The sequence below is a fragment of the Lissotriton helveticus genome, chromosome 4_1 (assembly GCF_964261635.1).
Source record: "Lissotriton helveticus chromosome 4_1, aLisHel1.1, whole genome shotgun sequence".
In the NCBI taxonomy this organism is placed as follows: Eukaryota; Metazoa; Chordata; class Amphibia; order Caudata; family Salamandridae; genus Lissotriton; species Lissotriton helveticus.
In genome coordinates, this window is record NC_136063.1 from 1,174,472,385 (window position 1) to 1,174,495,066 (window position 22,682).

The 22,682-nt window shown below is 47.2% G+C and overlaps 1 protein-coding gene across 2 annotated transcripts in view; it reads right to left on the reverse strand.

The window, feature by feature from the left end:
• PIGN (phosphatidylinositol glycan anchor biosynthesis class N) overlaps window positions 1-22,682 on the reverse strand; it is a 1,090,233-nt gene that overhangs the window by 85,297 nt on the left and 982,254 nt on the right. For both annotated transcript variants that reach the window (XM_078687755.1, XM_078687756.1), the window contains one exon: window positions 20,331-20,406. In XM_078687755.1, coding sequence (XP_078543881.1) covers window positions 20,331-20,406 — 76 coding nt within the window. The remainder of the gene's footprint in view (window positions 1-20,330; window positions 20,407-22,682) is intronic.

A 22,682-nucleotide genomic window follows, 5' to 3' on the forward strand; every position in this document is an offset into this window, starting at 1 on the left:
ATGAAGATGGGGTGGAGTTCGGAAGTCCTTTGGAACATCATGAAAAAACAGAATCACAAAACTTTGAATCACAAATCTAGAGGGAGGGGAAACACTATTTTAAATATCAACCTGAACTGCCCCAAAAATCTGTTAGTGCCTAGTATGCAATGATATGAAGTGCAGAAACACAAACGGACAAACTGTGAGCTCCGCCTCTGCTCAAATAACATTGTTGACATCTCAGACAAGAAGAAGGAAATAAAGCCTAGTATGTGGTCCACTTCCTTACTAAAGAGTTTAAGCCAATCCCTGCAGAGGACGCAATTTATTTAAACCCTAATCATGTTTCTTTTAGAGTCTCACCCGGTGAAATTGACAATGGGCAGTTCTTTAGTCATTGTAAATTTGTCACATATGTTTATATTTTTGCTTATACATCCTGTGCTTGCTGTGTTTGAAATGGTGTTCCTTTTGCCTGCGTTGTTTTGATTCTATGGCCTGCTATTGTTCGCCAGGAAGTTCTTTAGTCATTGTAAAATGTGTCACATTTATTCTTACTTTTGCTTATACAGTCTGTTCATGCTATTTTTGTTTGCTCTATTCCTGCAACAGTTCTCTCATGTAACGTAACGGGTTCTATTGTACAGTGCTCTGACACCTTCGGGTAAAGTCCACACTTTATAAAAATGCATTAAATAAAAAAAAATACAAAAAAAATAAAGACACAATGTTAGAAACGGGACCTCTGGCTGGCCAAGGCTTGCGCCAAGGTCAGTCAGAGACCACCATTTCCAAGGTCAGGGCAAGGGAGTCACACACCAAGATAACCCCCGCTCACCCTCTAGGTAACGTGGCGCGAGCAGCAAGGCTAATCTCAGAGGCGATGTGTAAAGCGTTTGCGCGCGCACCCCAGCGACAACAACCAAAGGCCCACCACAAAGGAAACTCCACACAAGGTTATATCAAAAATAGCCTTTGTATTATAGTAAAAAAACACATTAGATAACACACACACTTTACAATGTGCCAACAGGCACGGGCAAGATTTACAAGGGATTATGTACAGGACAGGGCCACCTGGACCACTGTCAGGGGTATGCACTTTTTAGAAATAACACTTGTAGGTATAACACTTTAGCACATAAACATAATGAATGTAGCACACAAAATAGTTATATGTAGCATACAACCAGTAACTACTGGTAAAGGGAAAATACCTCCTACGCCACCCTAAACACTGTAGGGAAATCACGCAGGGAACTAGGACCTTATCATCAGGACCTATGGAAGGAAAACCATCACCTAAGCAGGTCACTTTTAGCAAAGGCAACCAAACATCAACATTCCTCTAAGCAGGTCACTTTTAGCAAAGGGGAATAAACCATAAACAATTACCTAAGCAGGTCATTTTTAGCAAAGGTAATAACAAACAAGGGCACATGAAACATTAAAACACATTCAGAGGTGCAGGTAGAACATTTGCGCAGAAATCAAATAAGCAGGAATCATAAATTGCGCAGGGTGCACATGGCACAACATTAGAAATATCCCTCAGGCCAGCTGGCCTCGCAAGGGGCTGGAAGGCCCTGAGTCTCAATGTCAGGGGAGGCTGCGCAGGCAGCCCAGCACACAAACCTAAACGTAGCAACTGTCCACTAAGTGCTGGACAGTTGTTAAACAGAACTGGGCAAACGATGGAGCCAGGTGGGCTCAAGAACAAAGTGGGGAGACACAGCGTGGGAGCCTCGGGGCTACAACCAACTAGCTGCCTGTGTCCCCCTAGAGCCTCTCAGGGCTCGCAAGGCAAATGTACACAGGTAGAGCTTCAGCGCTCTCAGGAAAATCAAAAATGCCCCAGAGCCTCTCTCAGGGCTCTAAACGATGTGGGCAATGAGCCTTGCTGGGCTCGGGATCAACTGCGGCCACTGGAGCCTCTCGGGCTCAAAGAACAGAATGCCCCCTCAGAGCCTCGTGGCTCTCAAAATGAATAATTACTGCCCACGTTGGAGTCCCTCACGGGGGACTCGGGAATCACGCAATGCCCCCTGAAGCCCTCGGGCTTCACACAGTAGTGCGCGCAAGATCGCGCTACGGGGGAGGGGCGGACACCGACAATGTGTCCCGACGCCCCTCTCCCTTTGCAGGCACTCACCGGGTCTCTGGGTGGCAGGACGGCTCCTCGGCGGCTCGGCTGGGACCGGGGGCGGGCTCCCCTCCACTCGGGAGCCTCGAGGACGGAGCCGGCTGCTCCTCTCGCCTCCCGCCTGGACTTGTCTTTCTGCATGCCGCCTGACTTCCGCCGGGGCCGCCAATGGCAGCGCGGCCCTGGGGGGTCAGGAGGCGGGACTTCCGGGTCGCTGCAGGCAGCGCGGCGGCCCGGCCGGGGCAATACACACTCCTGGGCTGCGGCGGTGATCTCTTGGCAATGCCGGGTGGGCACCGGCTCGTAATCAATAAAGTAGCAGTGGGGAAATGCCGGGTGGGCACCGGCTCCAAAAATAAAGACAAAGCGAGGTGGCACTCGCTACGCCGAAAATCGGCTAAATCGGCTCCAATGCCGGGTGAGCACCGGCAATGCAAATAAAGCGCTCCCAAGCGCTCTGGAGCACAGGAGAAGCGCGCCCAGCGCTTCAAGGAAATAAGAGCGCGCCTAGCGCTCTAAATCAAAATCAGGGTGCCTCCAGGCACAGCAAAGCTCCAGCAGGGTCTGGAAGCAGGCAGAGGGGCAGGGCAGGGCCAGAGCCAGCACACTGGGTCTCCAGGCAGGGAGACAGTCCAAGTGGCGGTCCTCCTGGCCCCAGCAGCAGCAGCAGCCCCCTCTGGCAAGGTCCAAAGCAAAACAGAGAACAACTTCTGTGGGGACACAGCCCCATTTTTATACCATAAATTCCTTTGTCTTCAGGGTGCAGGGTGGGGGGAAACCAGTTGCAGCTGGCTTGGGAGTACCCTTGATGGCCCAACCACCCCTTTCATTCACTGGGGAGGCTAGGGTCATTAGACAAACCACAGGGGGGCGGAGCCAGCATTGTGTGGGGAAAAACCCAGCCCATCCAGGACCCAGATCTACTCCTCCCACACATCACTCATGCTGATCTCACACTCACCACCGGGCAGACCCATCCAGACTTCCTGGAGCCTGGCATGCCAGCCAGCTCCAGCCAATCACGCTCCAGCACCCTCACTGCACACATACATCAATGTCCAGAAGTAGCACTTCCCTTCTAGACACATACATGCCGCAGACACCATCTTGCAGCATTCACTCTCACGAGTTCATACATACTAAACTCGAGCCTGCCCTCCCCACACATCAGGAACTACCAGGGCACACACATTCCCCATGCATTCCTATGGGAGGGCAGGCCAGCCATACTACACGCACGCACTTTCACTCTGGGACACAGGGAAAAAGTGCGCCAAGACCCAAAAATCACTACACAGGGTCACAAATAAAGGCAAAAAGATTAGGGGTGAACCTGCCCTAAGGCCCAAGTCTAACACGACCCCCTTCCAGCCAAAACGCAGGGCAGACCGATCACCACCGTGATGGGCTTCCCTGCTTGGGGCGATAAAACAAGGACGCGGGCCCACAACTGCAGGGACACCCTCCTGTTTTACGCCACGGTGAACCCCTAGGGTTCCTTCTAAAACTACTGTAGGGACTAACTGGGGTACCCCACTGATACTCTCCAGCTGCCCTCGGCCAGGACCAGGCCCTAGGCCCTCCAGGTACCACTGGATCCTGCCTACTCACAAAGTGGGGGGGTAGTAACCCCTGGCACATAACAGCCATTTTCCACTCTTCCTGTCTGCAAGACAGGGCTAGACTGCCACTGGTTCTCCAGCCTAGGGTCTACAACCTTAGGTGGACCAGGAGTCTCAGGGAAGGCTCTCCTCCCCTTACCTCTTCTCCTAGGGTTCCTCCTCCTCCTGCGAGGGGTACCCTCTAAACACCACTCTCCCAACCTAGGGTTTAACCCCTCAGGTGGTACCGGGGTCAGAGGTGGGCTTTCCCACCCTCTGCACCCCCTTCCAGAGTCCTGCTCCCTCCCAACCGGGGCGGTACCTCTGGAGAAAGAACTGGTTAGGACACTATTTACAGTATTCCCACCCTTCAGGTCAGGCGAATCCTGAACCTGGACCTCCAACCTCCGGTCTAGAACCTTTGGTGGAATCACTGCCTGGCACTCCAGGACTTCTGGGGATTCACACACCCTCCCCCTGAGGCTAGCAAATGACACATATGTTGTGTGACTGTCTGTCTGGCGCAGATCTCCCGCCTCCTGTCCACCTGACAGTGCGCAAAGATCCCCCAGCACAGAAGTGGTGTCACCATGGTCACTACACGGGATCCTAGCCCCACTGGGTAGTCCCTGACCCACTGGTTCTTCCACTGGGGAACTCCCCCAATCACTCCTCACGCTGGACTCCTGTACTCTCCCTACTGGAGCAGTACTGCCAGACTCTATAATCATGGAAGCTCCGCTTACAGATGCTCCAGGTTCTCTACCCACTAGGAGATCTCCCTCAAGTGAACTAACAGGCAAGCCTAGGTTCCCATCCTGGTGTTCCCTAAAGAAACCATCCAGGCTCTGTGACAGGGATTCGGGCGTCTGGGGACTCCCGGTCACACACTCACTCCTGCTCCACTGAGACAGGCAGTCAGCCCCTACACCCTCCTCACTAACCTGGGACCTAGCTGGGCTACTCTCACCCTCCTCCACCACACTGGGCTGGAAGACACCTGACCCACTATTGTTGGAATCACTCACTAGTGACTCTAAAGAACCTCTCGCACTGTCCCAGCGCTCTGCTTCTTCTGCAAGGTCCCAAGGACAAAAACACTTCAACTTCAGCAGGTGCTGGCGCAACTCTGGACAAACAACACTGAGCAACTGCTCTTTGAAGAACATATTCACCACACCGTCCACCTCATTGTCCGAGTTAGCCGTCAGCCAACCCCACATTGCATCCGAACAGTCATCCACAAAATACCCCCACTTCTGGTGAGATGGTTTCTTAAGGTTCCTAAACCTCAACCTATTCTCCTCCTCTGGGGAAACAGGAACCATACTCGGGGAACTGGGAGTGGGACTGTCTACACTGACATTTAAAAAGCTGCCACCACTGGACTCCACCCTCTCTGGGGAATCCAGACAATTACAACTGTGGGTAGGGGAGAGTCTATTCTCTAGGGCTGCGCTCTCACGGATGATGGCCCTTCTCTCCACCTCTATCCTCTCCTGCGCTAAGAGTCTTTCGATCTCTAGCTGCGCCATAGCCTGGGCATGCTCTAACATGAGCTGTTCCATTGCTAACTGATGCTCCCTCTCTTCCTTCCTATCTAACCAATCCTCTGGGGACAGGGAAAGGGATGGGGCGCTGGTACTGACACTGGGCCTAGCAAGGGACTCCCTATCTATGGGGTCCTCACTATCTGCTGGGGCCCAACCACTGTCATCATCCAACTCACATTCTTCATCAGAATCTTCAGGGCTCCCCACAGACTCACCACCCTCATGGCGTGTGGCCTGGGCCCTTTCCTCGCTGCGCTCAAGATCCCTTTGATCCTTATACCATTGGACCAGGTGGTTCCTAAGTTGGTTCTCAGTATCTGACTCATCCACCCCTATGTCTCTCTCTCTACAGAACCTTTCCAACTCCTGCATACTGTACCAGACTAGATCACTGAGATCAAAAACAGGCTCCATTTTGGCAGACGTTCTAGAGACGAGATCACACAGGGAACCTGGGGTCTGAGCTAAACAGGAGTATACAATCAAAAAATTCAGCAAGATTCCTATCTCAGAACTTGCACTCCACTGTCCAGCGTAACACACACTCATTCACACACAACCCTCCCCTCGGACTGGTAAGGCAGTTTCTACCACCCCTGATTATCTCAACCTGACCACTAGCGACACAGGTACCAAACTCTGGGAGCAGGGCGGGGAACAAGGTACTGGACAAAATACAAATGACACCTTTCAGGAGAAGCAAAACTGAACTTCCCTAAAAAACAATAATCCCCAAAATGCGGTTATCTAAAACTGTAGAGCTTTGTAGTGTGGCCTGTCGCCACTGTGGTACAGCGCAAACGCAAGTCCAATCCGCACCGCTAGCCACCAATGTTAGAAACGGGACCTCTGGCTGGCCAAGGCTTGCGCCAAGGTCAGTCAGAGACCACCATTTCCAAGGTCAGGGCAAGGGAGTCACACACCAAGATAACCCCCGCTCACCCTCTAGGTAACGTGGCGCGAGCAGCAAGGCTAATCTCAGAGGCGATGTGTAAAGCGTTTGCGCGCGCACCCCAGCGACAACAACCAAAGGCCCACCACAAAGGAAACTCCACAAAAGGTTATATCAAAAATAGCCTTTGTATTATAGTAAAAAAACACATTAGATAACACACACACTTTACAATGTGCCAACAGGCACGGGCAAGATTTACAAGGGATTATGTACAGGACAGGGCCACCTGGACCACTGTCAGGGGTATGCACTTTTTAGAAATAACACTTGTAGGTATAACACTTTAGCACATAAACATAATGAATGTAGCACACAAAATAGTTATATGTAGCATACAACCAGTAACTACTGGTAAAGGGAAAATACCTCCTACGCCACCCTAAACACTGTAGGGAAATCACGCAGGGAACTAGGACCTTATCATCAGGACCTATGGAAGGAAAACCATCACCTAAGCAGGTCACTTTTAGCAAAGGCAACCAAACATCAACATTCCTCTAAGCAGGTCACTTTTAGCAAAGGGGAATGAACCATAAACAATTACCTAAGCAGGTCACTTTTAGCAAAGGTAATAACAAACAAGGGCACATGAAACATTAAAACACATTCAGAGGTGCAGGTAGAACATTTGCGCAGAAATCAAATAAGCAGGAATCATAAATTGCGCAGGGTGCACATGGCACAACATTAGAAATATCCCTCAGGCCAGCTGGCCTCGCAAGGGGCTGGAAGGCCCTGAGTCTCAATGTCAGGGGAGGCTGCGCAGGCAGCCCAGCACACAAACCTAAACGTAGCAACTGTCCACTAAGTGCTGGACAGTTGTTAAACAGAACTGGGCAAACGATGGAGCCAGGTGGGCTCAAGAACAAAGTGGGGAGACACAGCGTGGGAGCCTCGGGGCTACAACCAACTAGCTGCCTGTGTCCCCCTAGAGCCTCTCAGGGCTCGCAAGGCAAATGTACACAGGTAGAGCTTCAGCGCTCTCAGGAAAATCAAAAATGCCCCAGAGCCTCTCTCAGGGCTCTAAACGATGTGGGCAATGAGCCTTGCTGGGCTCGGGATCAACTGCGGCCACTGGAGCCTCTCGGGCTCAAAGAACAGAATGCCCCCTCAGAGCCTCGTGGCTCTCAAAATGAATAATTACTGCCCACGTTGGAGTCCCTCACGGGGGACTCGGGAATCGCACAATGCCCCCTGAAGCCCTCGGGCTTCACACAGTAGTGCGCGCAAGATCGCGCTACGGGGGAGGGGCGGACACCGACAATGTGTCCCGACGCCCCTCTCCCTTTGCAGGCACTCACCGGGTCTCTGGGTGGCAGGACGGCTCCTCGGCGGCTCGGCTGGGACCGCGGGCGGGCTCCCCTCCACTCGGGAGCCTCGAGGACGGAGCCGGCTGCTCCTCTCGCCTCCCGCCTGGACTTGTCTTTCTGCACGCCGCCTGACTTCCGCCGGGGCCGCCAATGGCAGCGCGGCCCTGGGGGGTCAGGTGGCGGGACTTCCGGGTCGCTGCAGGCAGCGCGGCGGCCCGGCCGGGGCAATACACACTCCTGGGCTGCGGCGGTGATCTCTTGGCAATGCCGGGTGGGCACCGGCTCGTAATCAATAAAGTAGCAGTGGGGCAATGCCGGGTGGGCACCGGCTCCAAAAATAAAGACAAAGCGAGGTGGCACTCGCTACGCCGAAAATCGGCTAAATCGGCTCCAATGCCGGGTGAGCACCGGCAATGCAAATAAAGCGCTCCCAAGCGCTCTGGAGCACAGGAGAAGCGCGCCCAGCGCTTCAAGGTAATAAGAGCGCGCCTAGCGCTCTAAATCAAAATCAGGGTGCCTCCAGGCACAGCAAAGCTCCAGCAGGGTCTGGAAGCAGGCAGAGGGGCAGGGCAGGGCCAGAGCCAGCACACTGGGTCTCCAGGCAGGGAGACAGTCCAAGTGGCGGTCCTCCTGGCCCCAGCAGCAGCAGCAGCCCCCTCTGGCAAGGTCCAAAGCAAAACAGAGAACAACTTCTGTGGGGACACAGCCCCATTTTTATACCATAAATTCCTTTGTCTTCAGGGTGCAGGGTGGGGGGAAACCAGTTGCAGCTGGCTTGGGAGTACCCTTGATGGCCCAACCACCCCTTTCATTCACTGGGGAGGCTAGGGTCATTAGACAAACCACAGGGGGGCGGAGCCAGCATTGTGAGGGGAAAAACCCAGCCCATCCAGGACCCAGATCTACTCCTCCCACACATCACTCATGCTGATCTCACACTCACCACCGGGCAGACCCATCCAGACTTCCTGGAGCCTGGCATGCCAGCCAGCTCCAGCCAATCACGCTCCAGCACCCTCACTGCACACATACATCAATGTCCAGAAGTAGCACTTCCCTTCTAGACACATACATACCGCAGACACCATCTTGCAACATTCACTCTCACGAGTTCATACATACTAAACTCGAGCCTGCCCTCCCCACACATCAGGAACTACCAGGGCACACACATTCCCCATGCATTCCTATGGGAGGGCAGGCCAGCCATACTACACGCCCGCACTTTCACTCTGGGACACAGGGAAAAAGTGCGCCAAGACCCAAAAATCACTACACAGGGTCACAAATAAAGGCAAAAAGATTAGGGGTGAACCTGCCCTAAGGCCCAAGTCTAACACACAACATACAAAATACCCGTCAGACCAGGAAAATCTGATACAGTAGAGTTGTTTGATTAAGCCCCTGATGAAGATCTAGGCACAACCTTATGTTCACAGGCTTCAATCGTGCAGAGACTACCCAGCCTTCATCTTTCCAAGGTCAATTATTTGCCTCCCATTGATCTGGATACCAGTGGTGCCTTCTAGTAAAGGCATTTTGAAATTTCAACAGAATTTTAGCCCTGCGGTTATTGTTCGAGAAATACATTTCATTGTAGTGGAGGCGAGAAGATACCCAGACTCCTCATAAAGACTTTTTGATTTCATCTATTCAGGAGAAAGTAACAAAGTTTGCTTAAAGTAAATCGAAAAAGGACCACATTACCAAAAAGGCACATCTATCAGAAACAGTCGCTGTCTAGGCAATGTTGAATTGGGCAAATCAGACTTTCTTTGCTATTCATTGCCAAACTTTAAACTTTATTTTATTTTAAACCCTTTGATTTGTGATAGTCACTGAAGGGCTGAATCGATTTACCTCAAGGCAGCAAATCCAAAAGATGTCACTTTACTGAATTACGCGCTAACAGCTGAGCATCTACCGCGGAGAGGCTATAATGGAAGTGACATTCAAACTTTAACTTTATCTGCTCTGTCTGCCATAATTAATACGGATTGTACCACAGTTCAAATCAGGCCTCCTAAAGCAGTTTGCACCGGACCAATGTTATATGATGCCACTTTCCAACTGAAACAAATCAACCCATTAACCAAACTTTGCTACATACTTCCTGCCTCGCATTTTCATTTCCATTTCCTCTCGTGAGATGTCTCTCTTCATCTTAACCAAAAGTGAACCTTAGTTTCATATGAGTTGCTGCGAGGGCAAGTGTATTATATGCAAGTAAGACCTATATATTTAGCCATAGAGCCAAGACTGCACAACGTTGTCAGAGTTTACCATACCCACCACAATGCTGCATTTCGAAACACAGTTCCACCTGGTTACACAACATAATGAGAACTTCTTAAGTTTTGCTGGGATCTCGGCTGCATCTCCCTCATAGATCACACTCTTGTTTTCTTGGGCGCAACTCTTTCTAGTGGTTTTTTTTTTCCCTGGAAGTGTTCTCCACGATTCTGGTTTGTGCGCGTTGCTTGTACAATGAGTGATGTGGTGCACTTAGTTCTCTGTATCAACCCACATCTACCTCAGGGATCATGCCCCTCTGTATTGTTGATGCTGTCAGCTCCTTAAACCACTTCTATATTTAATACCTCGATCACAAGAAGAGATTGGACCTTGATCTATGCAAAGAGTGGGCATTAACTTCATATATTGTCCAATAGCAAAGTGTGTGACAACGGAAAATATTTACTTTTGAGAACTTTTTTGTTCTGGAATTTCGCACAGCACATGCACTTAACTTAAAAATATGATTGCTAATTCAAGGTCTCCCACTGTTGGGTAATGAAAGTTCGTATGCGCCTACTGTGCGTTCAGAAATGGTAAGGCTTCAAAGAAATGACACCAGAAATGAATCAATAAAAGGTAAAACTTCAACGGTGGAAGCTATTAATGATAATTTGGGGGCCCACACAGCACTAACGTCCACACTCTTCGAGAGGGTACTGGAGGACTGGAAATTCGTCAAGAAATTATCTAGAAATGGTAGGTTCAAAATTATCCGGTTTGACTTCCTTCACATGGCAAGCAAGACACCCACGATAGTGAGTAGAATGTACCCAGCAGTTGGTACCCGATGCTCCAGATGTGATAAGCCGGATGCCGGATTCCATCATGTTGTCTGGGCACGCAATATCTCAAGAGAGAACCGCCTGGCTTACTACCAAGAATAAAAAAAAGCAAAAGTCAGCAGACGTTTCTTTGAGCTAGCAGTGATTAGTGCAGAGACGTATATAGGCTTGAGATGGAAGTCAAAGGGTGCCAAAAGCCCAACAAAATGGAGAGATGAGGTGCAAGCGGAGGGCTGAATGAGCTTGCGTTACTTCACTCTGAGATATAAAAGGGCGAGAGGAGCACAGATGTAACTCAGACTTGGGATCAACACCAAAGCAAAAGAAGGGGGATGAGAAACCCCCCAAAAAAGGCAAGGCGCTAATGAACATTGGGGGTCGAAGTGCTAAACGAAACTCCCTTGAAATGTATATTTGCATTGACTGACTATATTTACTGACTGGTTTCTTGCAAGCACACTGACGTACAGTAATAACACACCGCAGATGTAATGTCTGCACTAAAAATCTCATAAAGAAAAGAATTTCAGGGAAAGGCATCTCTTGATTGGACTAACCAATACATTAAAATGTATGGATTCATGACACAAATGATAACTTAGAAACACAGAGATGTAAAACCTACAGTGACAGACCTAGACCGTTGATAAGGGTTAATATGAACGTGAAACATAAAATAGTGTGATGTCTTTTTTAACAAACACATTTCAAGATCAGCAGAGGGTCGGTTAAACACAATAAAATGAATAAAAGACCACTAAAACTGGTTTAAAAACTACTATTAAGGAAACTAAAAAAATACGATGTCAGAGATGGCAATGTACTTAGTTTACTAATTTGCTGAAATGCTCAAAGTGGGCAGTGTACTCCACTGACGCACGCCTGCCATCCCTACACTTGTCATGAAGTCAGCTCACAGATCAGACAATGCACACTTGCAGGGTGATGAATACTGACTTTGCACTTGGAAGTTTATTTTGCTCTTTTTTTCAAACGGGAAATGTGCTTATTGTAGAAATCTCCACCCCTACTGCTTCAGAAAATGTTTTTTTTGGACTCATTCCTTCAGTCATTGCCCAGCTTACACCTACGGTGGACCAAGAGCCCGAGTGTGGGAAACGACATGACAAATGTCCGTGAATAATCACAAAGCAAACACTACTTTTTGGCATCCCAAACTACACTATGATTGCGCACAATCCGGCCAGCTGCTGGGAGCAACCAATCAGCAGCTCTTGAGGTCAAGGATTCACCTTTCACGGTGTTTAGGTTTGGCCTAAGTGATCACAAATTTCCGTTTGGAATCCCCAACACATCCTTAAGGTAAAACAGAAAATATATAATTTAAAGAATGATCACACCCAATTAATGCAAAGGTAGAGAAACGTTTTCTTCTTCTTTAGCAAGGTAGCTAACTCCACAACCATTTGACACATTATCGATTGAGCTATGGAACTGTGTGTGCTTAGACATCCGTTTAACACTTCCAATTCAGGACAGGTGGCATATCAAATAATTTATTTTTACATGGCAAACATGAATATCTACTAATTTAGTTGGTGAAAGAGAATTTTTAAAGGACTGAATATATTACTGAATATATTACTAAAGAAATTAGCAAGAAGTCCAAATTAGTTGAGTTGAAGGAAAGCCCCTGAGATAACTGACTGCCGTGGCTAATTTCGAAGTTTTTAAAGTCATACTAATTGGGGTGACAGGACCATGTATGCTTTTTTTAGACAAAGCCTGAAGTACAAATTAAATGATGAATAATATATCCACATTCTTTGTACTTAAACGATGCCCTAGAATTTTTAAACACTTTCAGTATTAGGAAAGCAAGCTGCTTCGTCCCTTTATTTCGGGGAACAATACTTAAAAGCAACAACGCTGGCTATGTTGTAATTTAAATTATAAATTCAAGAATTACCATCTGAAATATTTTCTGGGAGAGGTTGATAATTTACCTCTAAAACCTGGAAGGAACTATGAGTCATATGAAGATTTCAAGGGAAATATCTTTCATAGGTCATTTACAAACTACAAGCAACAGAGCACAATCACATGATAGTTCGTCATTGTTTCCAGTCCAGGGAGGACCTGGCTTGGCAGTTCGGTCTGGACTGTTCCCACGAGGCACAGGGTCAAGACTGATTTGCATATGGCTGGGTCTAAACTGGGGTGGCATGGAAAGCAAAAGAACAATGGATTTAACCCAGATCTCTGACTGGGGGTGAATGTATGATTTATTCAGCATTCCATCCATCATTTATTTGCGTAGCACCTTTCACCCTAAGTGGGATGGGTAGGCCCAGACGTGGGTCCCCTGCTCACTGTACCACTGGATTCAAGCTAGCCTGGCTGATGAAGGGTAATACCCAGAAACCGGTCCCAAGATGCTTGTTTCCGGTCCAGGGAAGACCTGGCTTGGCAGTTCGGTCTGGACTGTTCCCATGAGGCACATGGTCCAGACTGATTTGCCTGGGTCTAAACTGGGGTGGCATGGTGAGTAAAAGAACAATGGATTTAACCCACATCTCTTGATGTGGGTGAATGTATGATTTATTCAGCATTCCGTCCATCATTTGCGTAGCACAGCATAGTGTGCTGCTGGCTTGTATTTTGCTGTTTTTGTTATTGCATCCAGATATGTGATACAACAAGTAACATCATACCTACAACAAGTCAGGGCTATTGCCTTTCTACATGGCTGTGAGTTGCATAAGGTAAATTAGCAGTAACTATGGCTTGCATATTATATTGAAAAAGCTTCTAATTAAAGCCTGGTGACACCACAACAATGTTGCTGCTCCTGAGTTGCAAAAAGAGAAGGGAAATCCAGAGAGAAAATGACGCTCTTGAAAGGATTTCCCTCCCCTATAACTCCCACCTGGCATGTCGTCATGCCTTAACTTCTCCACTAGTGAGAAGTGAGCAGTGTGAACACGGGCACATCGATGTGCCAGCTGCTGTCACTGCAGTCCGTAAAAAAGGGACCGCCTGTGCCAGGGCACAAAACAGAGCCTGATAGAGATCCGTTTCGAGCCCTCTTTAAAAAACTGCTGGTGCCCGGCACCTGTGAGACCCGGACCACTTAAAGCCCTGGTCATTGCTCATATGTTAAACAAGTGGAGGTAAGTGGTGACAAGAAGACTGCTCTCTGCCGAGCTCCCTGGGCGCGCCATTCCCAGCTGACTGCTCGAAGACGATTGTGGGGCGCATTACCCTGTTGAAACCTGAGAGAAGTGGTAAAGGATGCCAGCGAGAGCTGACACCCTCAGTGGACCTTGTGTCTGGCAATGACAAGTGGAGCTGAGCAACACCGGTATCTCTGAGTCACCCAAATGTGTGAGGCCGCACAGCTGGGAACGAGTGAGAGCGGCTTATCCCAGGAGGGAAGCTACCCCCGCACCATAGAGTGGAGAGTCCGAAGGACTGCAATCGTCATGCGACTGAAGGACGTGGCTGGTGGCTGGCTGGGTGGTATGGAAGGAAAGATCAGGGCACACTTTCCAGGAGAACTGACTTTTAACAATGTGCTAAGAGGCCTAGCCACAGCGTGAAGGAGTCACTGCAAGTGGACTGACAGTATAGCTTGGAAAAGTAAAAGCAAGAGGCAAGGTTGTATTCAGACCATTGTTTGGAAAAGAAGGGGTTGACTGGAAATGACTGAGGGGAGCCTATTGGAGGAGAAATGTTAGAGACCTAGAGGAAGATGAAGATGACATTGGGGTGATATTGCAGAAACTAGAAAAAAGTCCTCAACGGCAGTGGAGTATTCGAGAGGATGTAGAAGAGGGTGAAGGGGCTAGAAACTACAATTGGAGGAGTATATTCAATGGTGCATGGCATGGAAGGTCGCACAGACGACGTGTAGGTGATGGTGGCAAACATTGGGTACTTTCAGGACAACGCGACAAGCAATGCTGACGCTAGATGGGAGGATTGAACTACTGGAAAAAGTCTGAAGGGCAGAAAACACAAGCGACTTAGGCTACCCCACTAACGCTTATGGCAGAAAAGCTTTCTAACTTCTCACACATTTACTATTGATCTTACATATATCAAATTATTATTAAGCTCTCTTTGTTTAAAATATCAAAGTCTAGATGAGGACACCAGTGCTGTGGTTGTCAAGTTTTCTCGGGGACAAATTAAATTGAGGACAAATTGGATAAAATATATTGCTCTGTTCTTTTTGATAGCATTTCAGAAATTGTGTGTAACATTTTAGAATGCAAAATTTTAGATGTTTTTGTTGTGAGTGTTGATTATGTAGGTTAGAGGATCTGTACAATCTTTCTGATATCGAATAAAAAAATTGACCACAGGCATATCAGGCACAAAAAGAGCCAGAATGGGCGTAGACAAGATACAAATAGTCTGTACACATTAATACACATAAATGCATGCCTGTGCTTGCAAGCGTTAACACATTAAAGCGAGGGGGTGGGTGAAGAATTCCGACCTGACAGCGGAGTTTAGCCCACTCCGCGCGGAATTCTGAAAAACTCTGCGAAGAGACGCAGAGCAGAGTTTTTTCTCTTGCGCGGCTTGTCAACATTAAGTTGGCGAGCGCGAGGAATCGCACGCTAGACCACGTCTCGGCGAGATTTCTGAATGCGGGAGGTCGCGGCTGGTCACTACCACTTGCGTTGAGGAAGCTGCCACTCTAGTAGAAAATCTACTTAAACGGCAAAAAGAAACTGCATCCTGTGGCACTTGGCTTTTTTTTTTGTTTGAATATTTTTATTAAGGTCTGTGGCACTTGGCTTGATGCAGTTTGAGCTACTTTTACAGCACAGGAGAAACTCCTAGTGCTAAAATCAACATGAACAGTGTGAAGCATCGGACTCCGCCGCTCTCGACACTCCGCGTAGCACGGCTGAGTTTTTTCAGCACGTAGCAGAACTCCGCTTAGCGGGACTCCACGATCTCCGCCCAGGCCTAATTAAAGCCTGATTCCTTGGCTATGCCAAAACTTGCCATTTTCGGTGCAAGGGTGGTTAGGATGTGTGAGCCTATATTTGTTAAGTTTAGTATCATATGTTAGTTTCTTTCTAAAGATGGGGAATTAAAGTTATGATTTACTGTGCTGTGAGTTTGTGAGAGTGCCTATCATGACCGTGCAGAATGATATGAATCATCGTGTAGTTACTGTTGCCTGCTCTATGGTGTTCATGCAAAGTCAGTGGGAGTGTCTCCTTTGAGGGGGTCTGCTTAAAAAATCTGAAGCTCCTGATGGTGTGCTACAAGATACCTATCTGTAACCTATAAGCTAAAAATAAAGAAGCTTCATAGTTGTGCTCCAAAATGTGGACTTTTATCTTTTGTCAAAAATCCACTTAATACTTCAGTTGCAGTAGATGACCGTGTTTTCTAGAAGTAAAATACTTTTTTGTAATACAAAAAAATCATGCAGATTGATGTCTCTATTGTCATTCAAACCAAGTGGTTGGTAAGGTGTGGGTTTCTACAAGTGATATTTCAGGTTAAGTATCTTTACGGTTCTCAAAGAGAAGAGCAATCCAGGTTTCGTTGGTCCTTTTAGTATTTTATAACAGATGAATTGGGTGCTCTTAAGTTTATACTCACATATAGAAATTCACGCCCTCCGCCTTGGAATAGTTTAGACTCTTCAATCAGTGTCGGTACAAAAGGGGGTGGTGATGGACGGAGCATCTGAACCAATCAAACACTCACACCCAGTCAAAAGATCTGGGTTTAATCCATCACCGTTCTTTAGCCCACTCTGCCACCCCAGTTCAGACATGGCTATATGCAAATCAGTCTGACCCTGTGCCTCATGGGAACAGTCCGTTAAAGCAAACAGGGTTGACCCAAAAGACGTCACAGGGACCTGGGTAAATAGTGTTATGGACAGGGGGTCCCGGACTATAAAGAACAAATTATCATCAGTAGGGAATATTGAACCATTGAATCAAAAAAAGGAGGAGAAAATAAATTCAGAGTACCATGTTTTATTCACAGAGTACTCACAGAAAACCTAATTTATAAGTTGAGATATGTATCAACAGTGATTTTACACTTTTTCAGATTGCTTATGCCCCATATAATGCAAAAGTGAAGGGGGGGAAAGTGCCGTGAGGGAATTCAGTGACAAGGGTGAACAGTAACACAGTTCTCATTCATCAAAATAGAAAAGGTTCATTAATCATTACTTTTCTATTTAATCATAAAAGTGGTCCCCAGGAATCAGGGCCACATGAGAAAATGGGCCAAGTCATTACAAAACATTTTTAACCAAACAACCCATATAGCTGTACAATTCTTGCTGGCGCTGGGAGTTGGTGAATGGGGAGGAAAAAGGTCTACGTTTCGACCCAGTTACATGTAGGGATGCTTGCCCTTACAGCGCGGGTCTTCTTCAGGACAGTGGGGGACGGTGGGCTGACCTCCTTGAGGAGCTAGAGTGGCGGGCGCGTCGGGAAGTGCGCGCTCTAAGTCAATGAACCTCGTGGTGTTCTCATCGATCGTACATCAACTGTTTCAGAGTAAAGGAGATCCTTATCTATCCATTACTAGGCAAGGTCGCAGCGTGGATTGCAGAAGAGGCTCAGCGTACCGCGGGCACAATAACGTTCTTCTAGGCTTGTCGAGTAAATCAATGCCGATTTACTGGGTATAGTCAGACGGAGAAAATCACGCCAGGGGCCATGGATGCAAACAATGCTCTGAGCCCGTAAGGAGCACGGGCTCAGAGCATTGTTTGCATCCATGGCCCCTGGCGTGATTTTCTCCGTCTGACTATACCCAGTAAATCGGCATTGATTTATTCGACAAGCCTAGAAGAACGTTATTGTGCCCACGGTACGCTGAGCCTCTTCTGCAATCCACGCTGCGACCTTGCCTAGTAATGGATAGATAAGGATCTCCTTTACTCTGAAACAGTTGATGTACGATTGATGAGAACACCACGTGAATCATTGACTTAGAGCGCGCACTTCCCGACGCGCCCGCCACTCTAGCTCCTCAAGGAGGTCGGCCCACCGTCCCCCACTGTCCTGAAGAAGACCTGCGCTGTAAGGGCAAGCATCCCTACATGTAACTGGGTCGAAACGTAGACCTTTTTCCTCCCCATTCACCAACTCCCAGCGCCAGCAAGAATTGTACAGCTATATGGGTTGTTTGGTTAAAAACGTTTTGTAATGACTTGTGCCATTTTCTCATGTGGCCCTGATTCCTGGGGAGCACTTTTATGAGTACATAGAGAAGTAATGATTAATGAACCTTTTCTATTTTGATGAATGAGAACTGTGTTACTGTTCACCCTTGTCACTGAATTCCCTCACGGCACTTCCCCCCCCCCCCCTTCACTTTTGCATTATATGTGGGCATAAGCAATCTGAAAAAGTGTAAAATCACTGTTGATACATATCTCAACCTATAAATTAGGTTTTCTGTGAGTACTCTGTGAATTAAAACATGGTACTCTGAATTTATTTTCTCCTCCTTTTTTTGATTCAATGGTTCAATATTCCCTACTGATGATAATTTGTTCTTTATAGTCCGGGACCCCCTGTTCATGGGAACAGTCCAGCCCGAACTGCCAAGCCATGCCTTCCCTGGACCGGAAACAAGCTTCCGAGGACCGGTTTCTGGCATTACAGCCGTCTTCAGCCCGGCTTGCTTGAATTCAGTGGCAAAGTGAGCAAGGGACTCACGTCTGAGCATACCCTGCCACACTTATGGCGGCCAAAAGCGGTACAAAAGGGGGTGGTGATGGACGGAGCATCTGAACCAATCAAACACTCACACCCAGTCAAAAGATCTGGGTTTAATCCATCACCGTTCTTTAGCCCACTCTGCCACCCCAGTTCAGACATGGCTATATGCAAATCAGTCTGACCCTGTGCCTCATGGGAACAGTCCAGTCCGAACTGCCAAGCCATGCCTTCCCTGGACCGGAAACAAGCTTCAGAGGACCGGTTTCTGGCATTACAGCCATCTTAAGCCCGGCTTGCTTGAATCCAGTGGCTAAGTGAGCAAGGGACTCACGTCTGAGCATACCCTGCCACACTTATGGCGGCCAAAAGCGGTACAAAAGGGGGTGGTGATGGACGGAGCATCTGAACCAATCAAACACTCACACCCAGTCAAAAGATCTGGGTTTAATCCATCACCGTTCTTTAGCCCACTCTAATCGCTATTTTTTTAGCGATTTCTTCATGCATAGCCTTTTGCAATTCCTTATTAGCGAATCCTTATTTTTCGCTAATAAGGAATCGCAAATGGCATTGTTGATGCATGTGGGCCTAAATGATTTCTAGGCAGGTAGTTTATGCCATCTTATTCAGCAACAAGAGAGGCTACAGAGTGTAGTAGTGCCAATAATAGGCTACTACCTAACTGTTTATAGTCTGAATAACCTCTTCTTCTTAAGAATGCCCTAAGGCCATTTTGTTATTTAAGCCATATCCTCCTTCCACCCACGGCTCTATTTTATGTAAGGTATAAAGACAGTGGGGAGATTGCACCTATCAGCCTGTACACAGTGACTATGTCTTTGAACATATTTTCTTTAAAAAACAACCTGTTAGAGCGTATAAGGATTATCTTTTGCAGACTTTGCATTCAGGAATTTGTCATAACACAAACCTAACATAAGGCCGCCACCCACCGACACCAAAAGTACGCACGGTTACATACAATGATAAATGAATCTCATTTGCGTCAGCCATGGTGTGGAATTCCGTCTCAATCATTCTTCCTACCCTTTCCTCTCTGTTGCAGTTTCGTAGAGACACTCAAAAACTATCTGGCAGATGCACCAACGTAGCCTTTTGCTATTCCTAAATAGCAATTTTTAAGGAATCGCTATTTAGGAATAGCAAATGCCTATGCATGTAGGAATCGCTCTTAAAATAGCGATTCCTAAACATTCCTTAATTGCTACTCACAAGTTGCTAGTCGCAATTAAGGAATGCTGTACCATTCATTCCTATGGGCCTACAGGCCCATAGGAATGAATTGGAAATTGCATGAGCAATTTGCGAGTACCAGTAGGTACTCACAAATTGCTCATGCAATTTCAAGGTTGCAAGGGTGTCAAAATTACACCCTGTTGCACCCCTGAAATTGATCTCTGCACATATGTTGCACACACACATGCCCTAAGGGCATGTGTGTGCGCAACATGAAACTTTGAAAAATTCACAAAAGTGCTTTTTTCAAAGTTTTAGCAAATTACCATGAAGTTCAACTTCATGGTAATTTGCTACTCCTATTAGCGAATTCGTTATTTTTTTTACTGTCATGCATTGCATTTAAGGAATCTCAATTTGGGATTCCTTAAATGCAATCGCAATTTAAGGAATCTCAATTTAGAGATTCCTTAAATTGCGATTTTTGCATTTGGGATGATGCATCCCAAATGCAAAAATATCGGTCGCAAAGGGGCAGATTCTGAGAATCTGCCCGTTTGCGACCGGTATTTACTTTGATACATATGCCTGTATCTCTTTACCCTTAGTTGCTAAAAATTCTCTGTGTCATTCTTCGCTGTCATCAATAACAATCTGCAGGGCCAAGAAACTACGGTGATCATGCGCTCTAGAAATAACAAATACCAATAAAGTGATACAATGAAGGCATTGTCAGCAGTGAACTTTCTGTGCATCTAGTCAATGCACGGCCACATTGAGTCATCGTATCAGATATGGCGCCATGGCGGGGTCTTACTCACCTTCCACATCATCAAAGCTCCCATCACAAACGGGTTGAACACAGTCAGGAAGCAATAAACCGAAGCAGGGTCAAAGCTAGGGAGGAAATAGTAATTAGAAAAAGAATCAGAAAAAGGCACTCATCGTTTTACTCTACCGCATCAAGTTCCATTATTAAACATTGATGTTGAGTAGTTTGCTCTCTGTGATCTGGGATCTCAAAGCTGTGTGCCACATAAGACACGTCAGATCCACAATGCTTAAGGATCTTAAGCACCAGTTGCATCTCTTTGATTGTTCGAAGAAACTACATTTCACTGCCTAACTGCACAATTTTTGCACTTTGCTGACCACATCGCACCCCAACGTACCTTCTTCAAAGTCTTTCAGAGCCACATTTTTTAGAGCACAATATTACACTTAAGGTAAGTAAACACACTTATTCTGATTACCTTCAAAAACCCGTGCAATACTAAAATATTTTTTATCATAAAATATTGAATGGTTTAGGAATGGATTGAAATCTTTAAAAGCCTTAATGTATCTACAGCAGACACAATTGAACTCCTTTTTCAGTTTTATATTGCATCAATTATCTAACATAATTTACAACTGAACTACATGACCCACCCCAATGGCAATGTGGGTGCCACTAGAAATCTTCAAGGAAAATGTTTGGAGGATGAGACACGGTACTTAATAACACTTTAGACTACTATAAACGTTTTGAAAGTTAAACTTCGATCGGGGTAACCTAAAAGTGTAAATTATTGTTACATTCTGGAGTCACAAAAAGAGGGGAAACATTTGAGTCCAAAACACATTTTTTGCGGAGCACCTCACAGGAATGATATCAAGGGCCACAGACACAGAAGTTACTGTGTGCCGAGCTTCTCATCAAAGATGCTCACTCCAAGTGTGGAGGGAGGCCTATACAAGAAGGGTAGGCCCTCCAATAACTGTCTCTAACACTAAGGGCCCAATTACGAGTTTGGTATGTAGGACCACCACCACGACAGTCCTATGAAGACCGCCAAGCCAGTGGCAAACCGCCTGCCAGATTCCGAGTTGAATCCAGGGCTTGCTGGCGGTGCAGCGGTGGTGTCATGGAGGCGGGTATGTAAGGCTCATAGGAGAGCCTAAACAGTATACCGCCACCATGACAGCGCCAACAGCACGTTTGTGCGTGGTGTGGCATGCACCATGTCATGCATGCCATACTGTGCATGCACAACCGTGCCCTTTTGGGGGGCAACATATGCCCCTGCATGCACCCCATTGGCAGATTTGCCCTTTTTATGCCTTTTTGCCAAGCCTTTCATGGCGGGGTCTCTGCCATGAAATGCTTGGAGGAAAGGCAGGTCGGAATCTGCTTGGCGGTTCCGACCTCGGCACCGCAGTGATTCCTGTCTGCTTTCCACATCACCACCGCTGCGGGATCCTGGCGGTGGTCTTGTGGTGGTCCCACCACCACCATTGTAATATGGTGGTCGGAGCGCCACCGCGAGTACTGCTGTCCCAGGACTGCCGTACTCGTAATAAGGCCCTTAGACACGTGAAGGGCCATTATTTTAGAACCAAGTTGAGAATGTTGTCAGTGTAGTAGAAAGCAACCCGCTAGTGTAGTCCTCACAAAATGTGAGTGTGAAGTTGTGACTTTAATGTGTATGCTATTTTCTGTACCTATTAAAAACAATAGACGTGAAAGGAACCAAGTCAAAGGAAGATCTGTAGGATAGAGTGGAGTGGCACAGAGTGAATAATGAAGAGATATTGACCACATCTATAACAATAACGGCTGTTAATTATCCTTCCCGCACTTAAGGGCCTAAGCCGTAGCCAAGGTTCTATACCAAGGGGGCTAATTAGCAATCTTTACTGCCCTGCAGTTAAGGACAATAAGGTTATTAGCAAACGACCTCCATTCGGAAATATTGAGAGCAGCGGGAGCAGAAGCTATTTCGTAACTGAAAAAAAGGATGAAAAAACATGTCTATTTTCTCCCTTGGCGCTCCTTCAGCCTCTTCCTCGGAAGCAGTCCTTTCAGACACGGCAGTGAAGTGGGAGACAGCTCATGCTGCACTCACTATTATCCCCAGCTTTTGCTCTTAGACTAGGAGTGGGTGTGAAGCCCACAACAAACCAGAGGAAAGGGAGGTGGCAACACTGAGTTTTCCCTTTTGGGAGCCTAGACTGGTTGCGACAACTGGCAAAGGGAGCATTCTGATTTGCAGTTCAGCTTCCACCGGTCTATCTAGAGTGCGAATGGCTGATACAAACCTTCGCCACCACTTCAATGCTAGTTTTTCTGTCTTCCAGTAATAAATTTACAATATTCTATGCTCAGAGGGTAGTATCCCTCTAACTGTAAC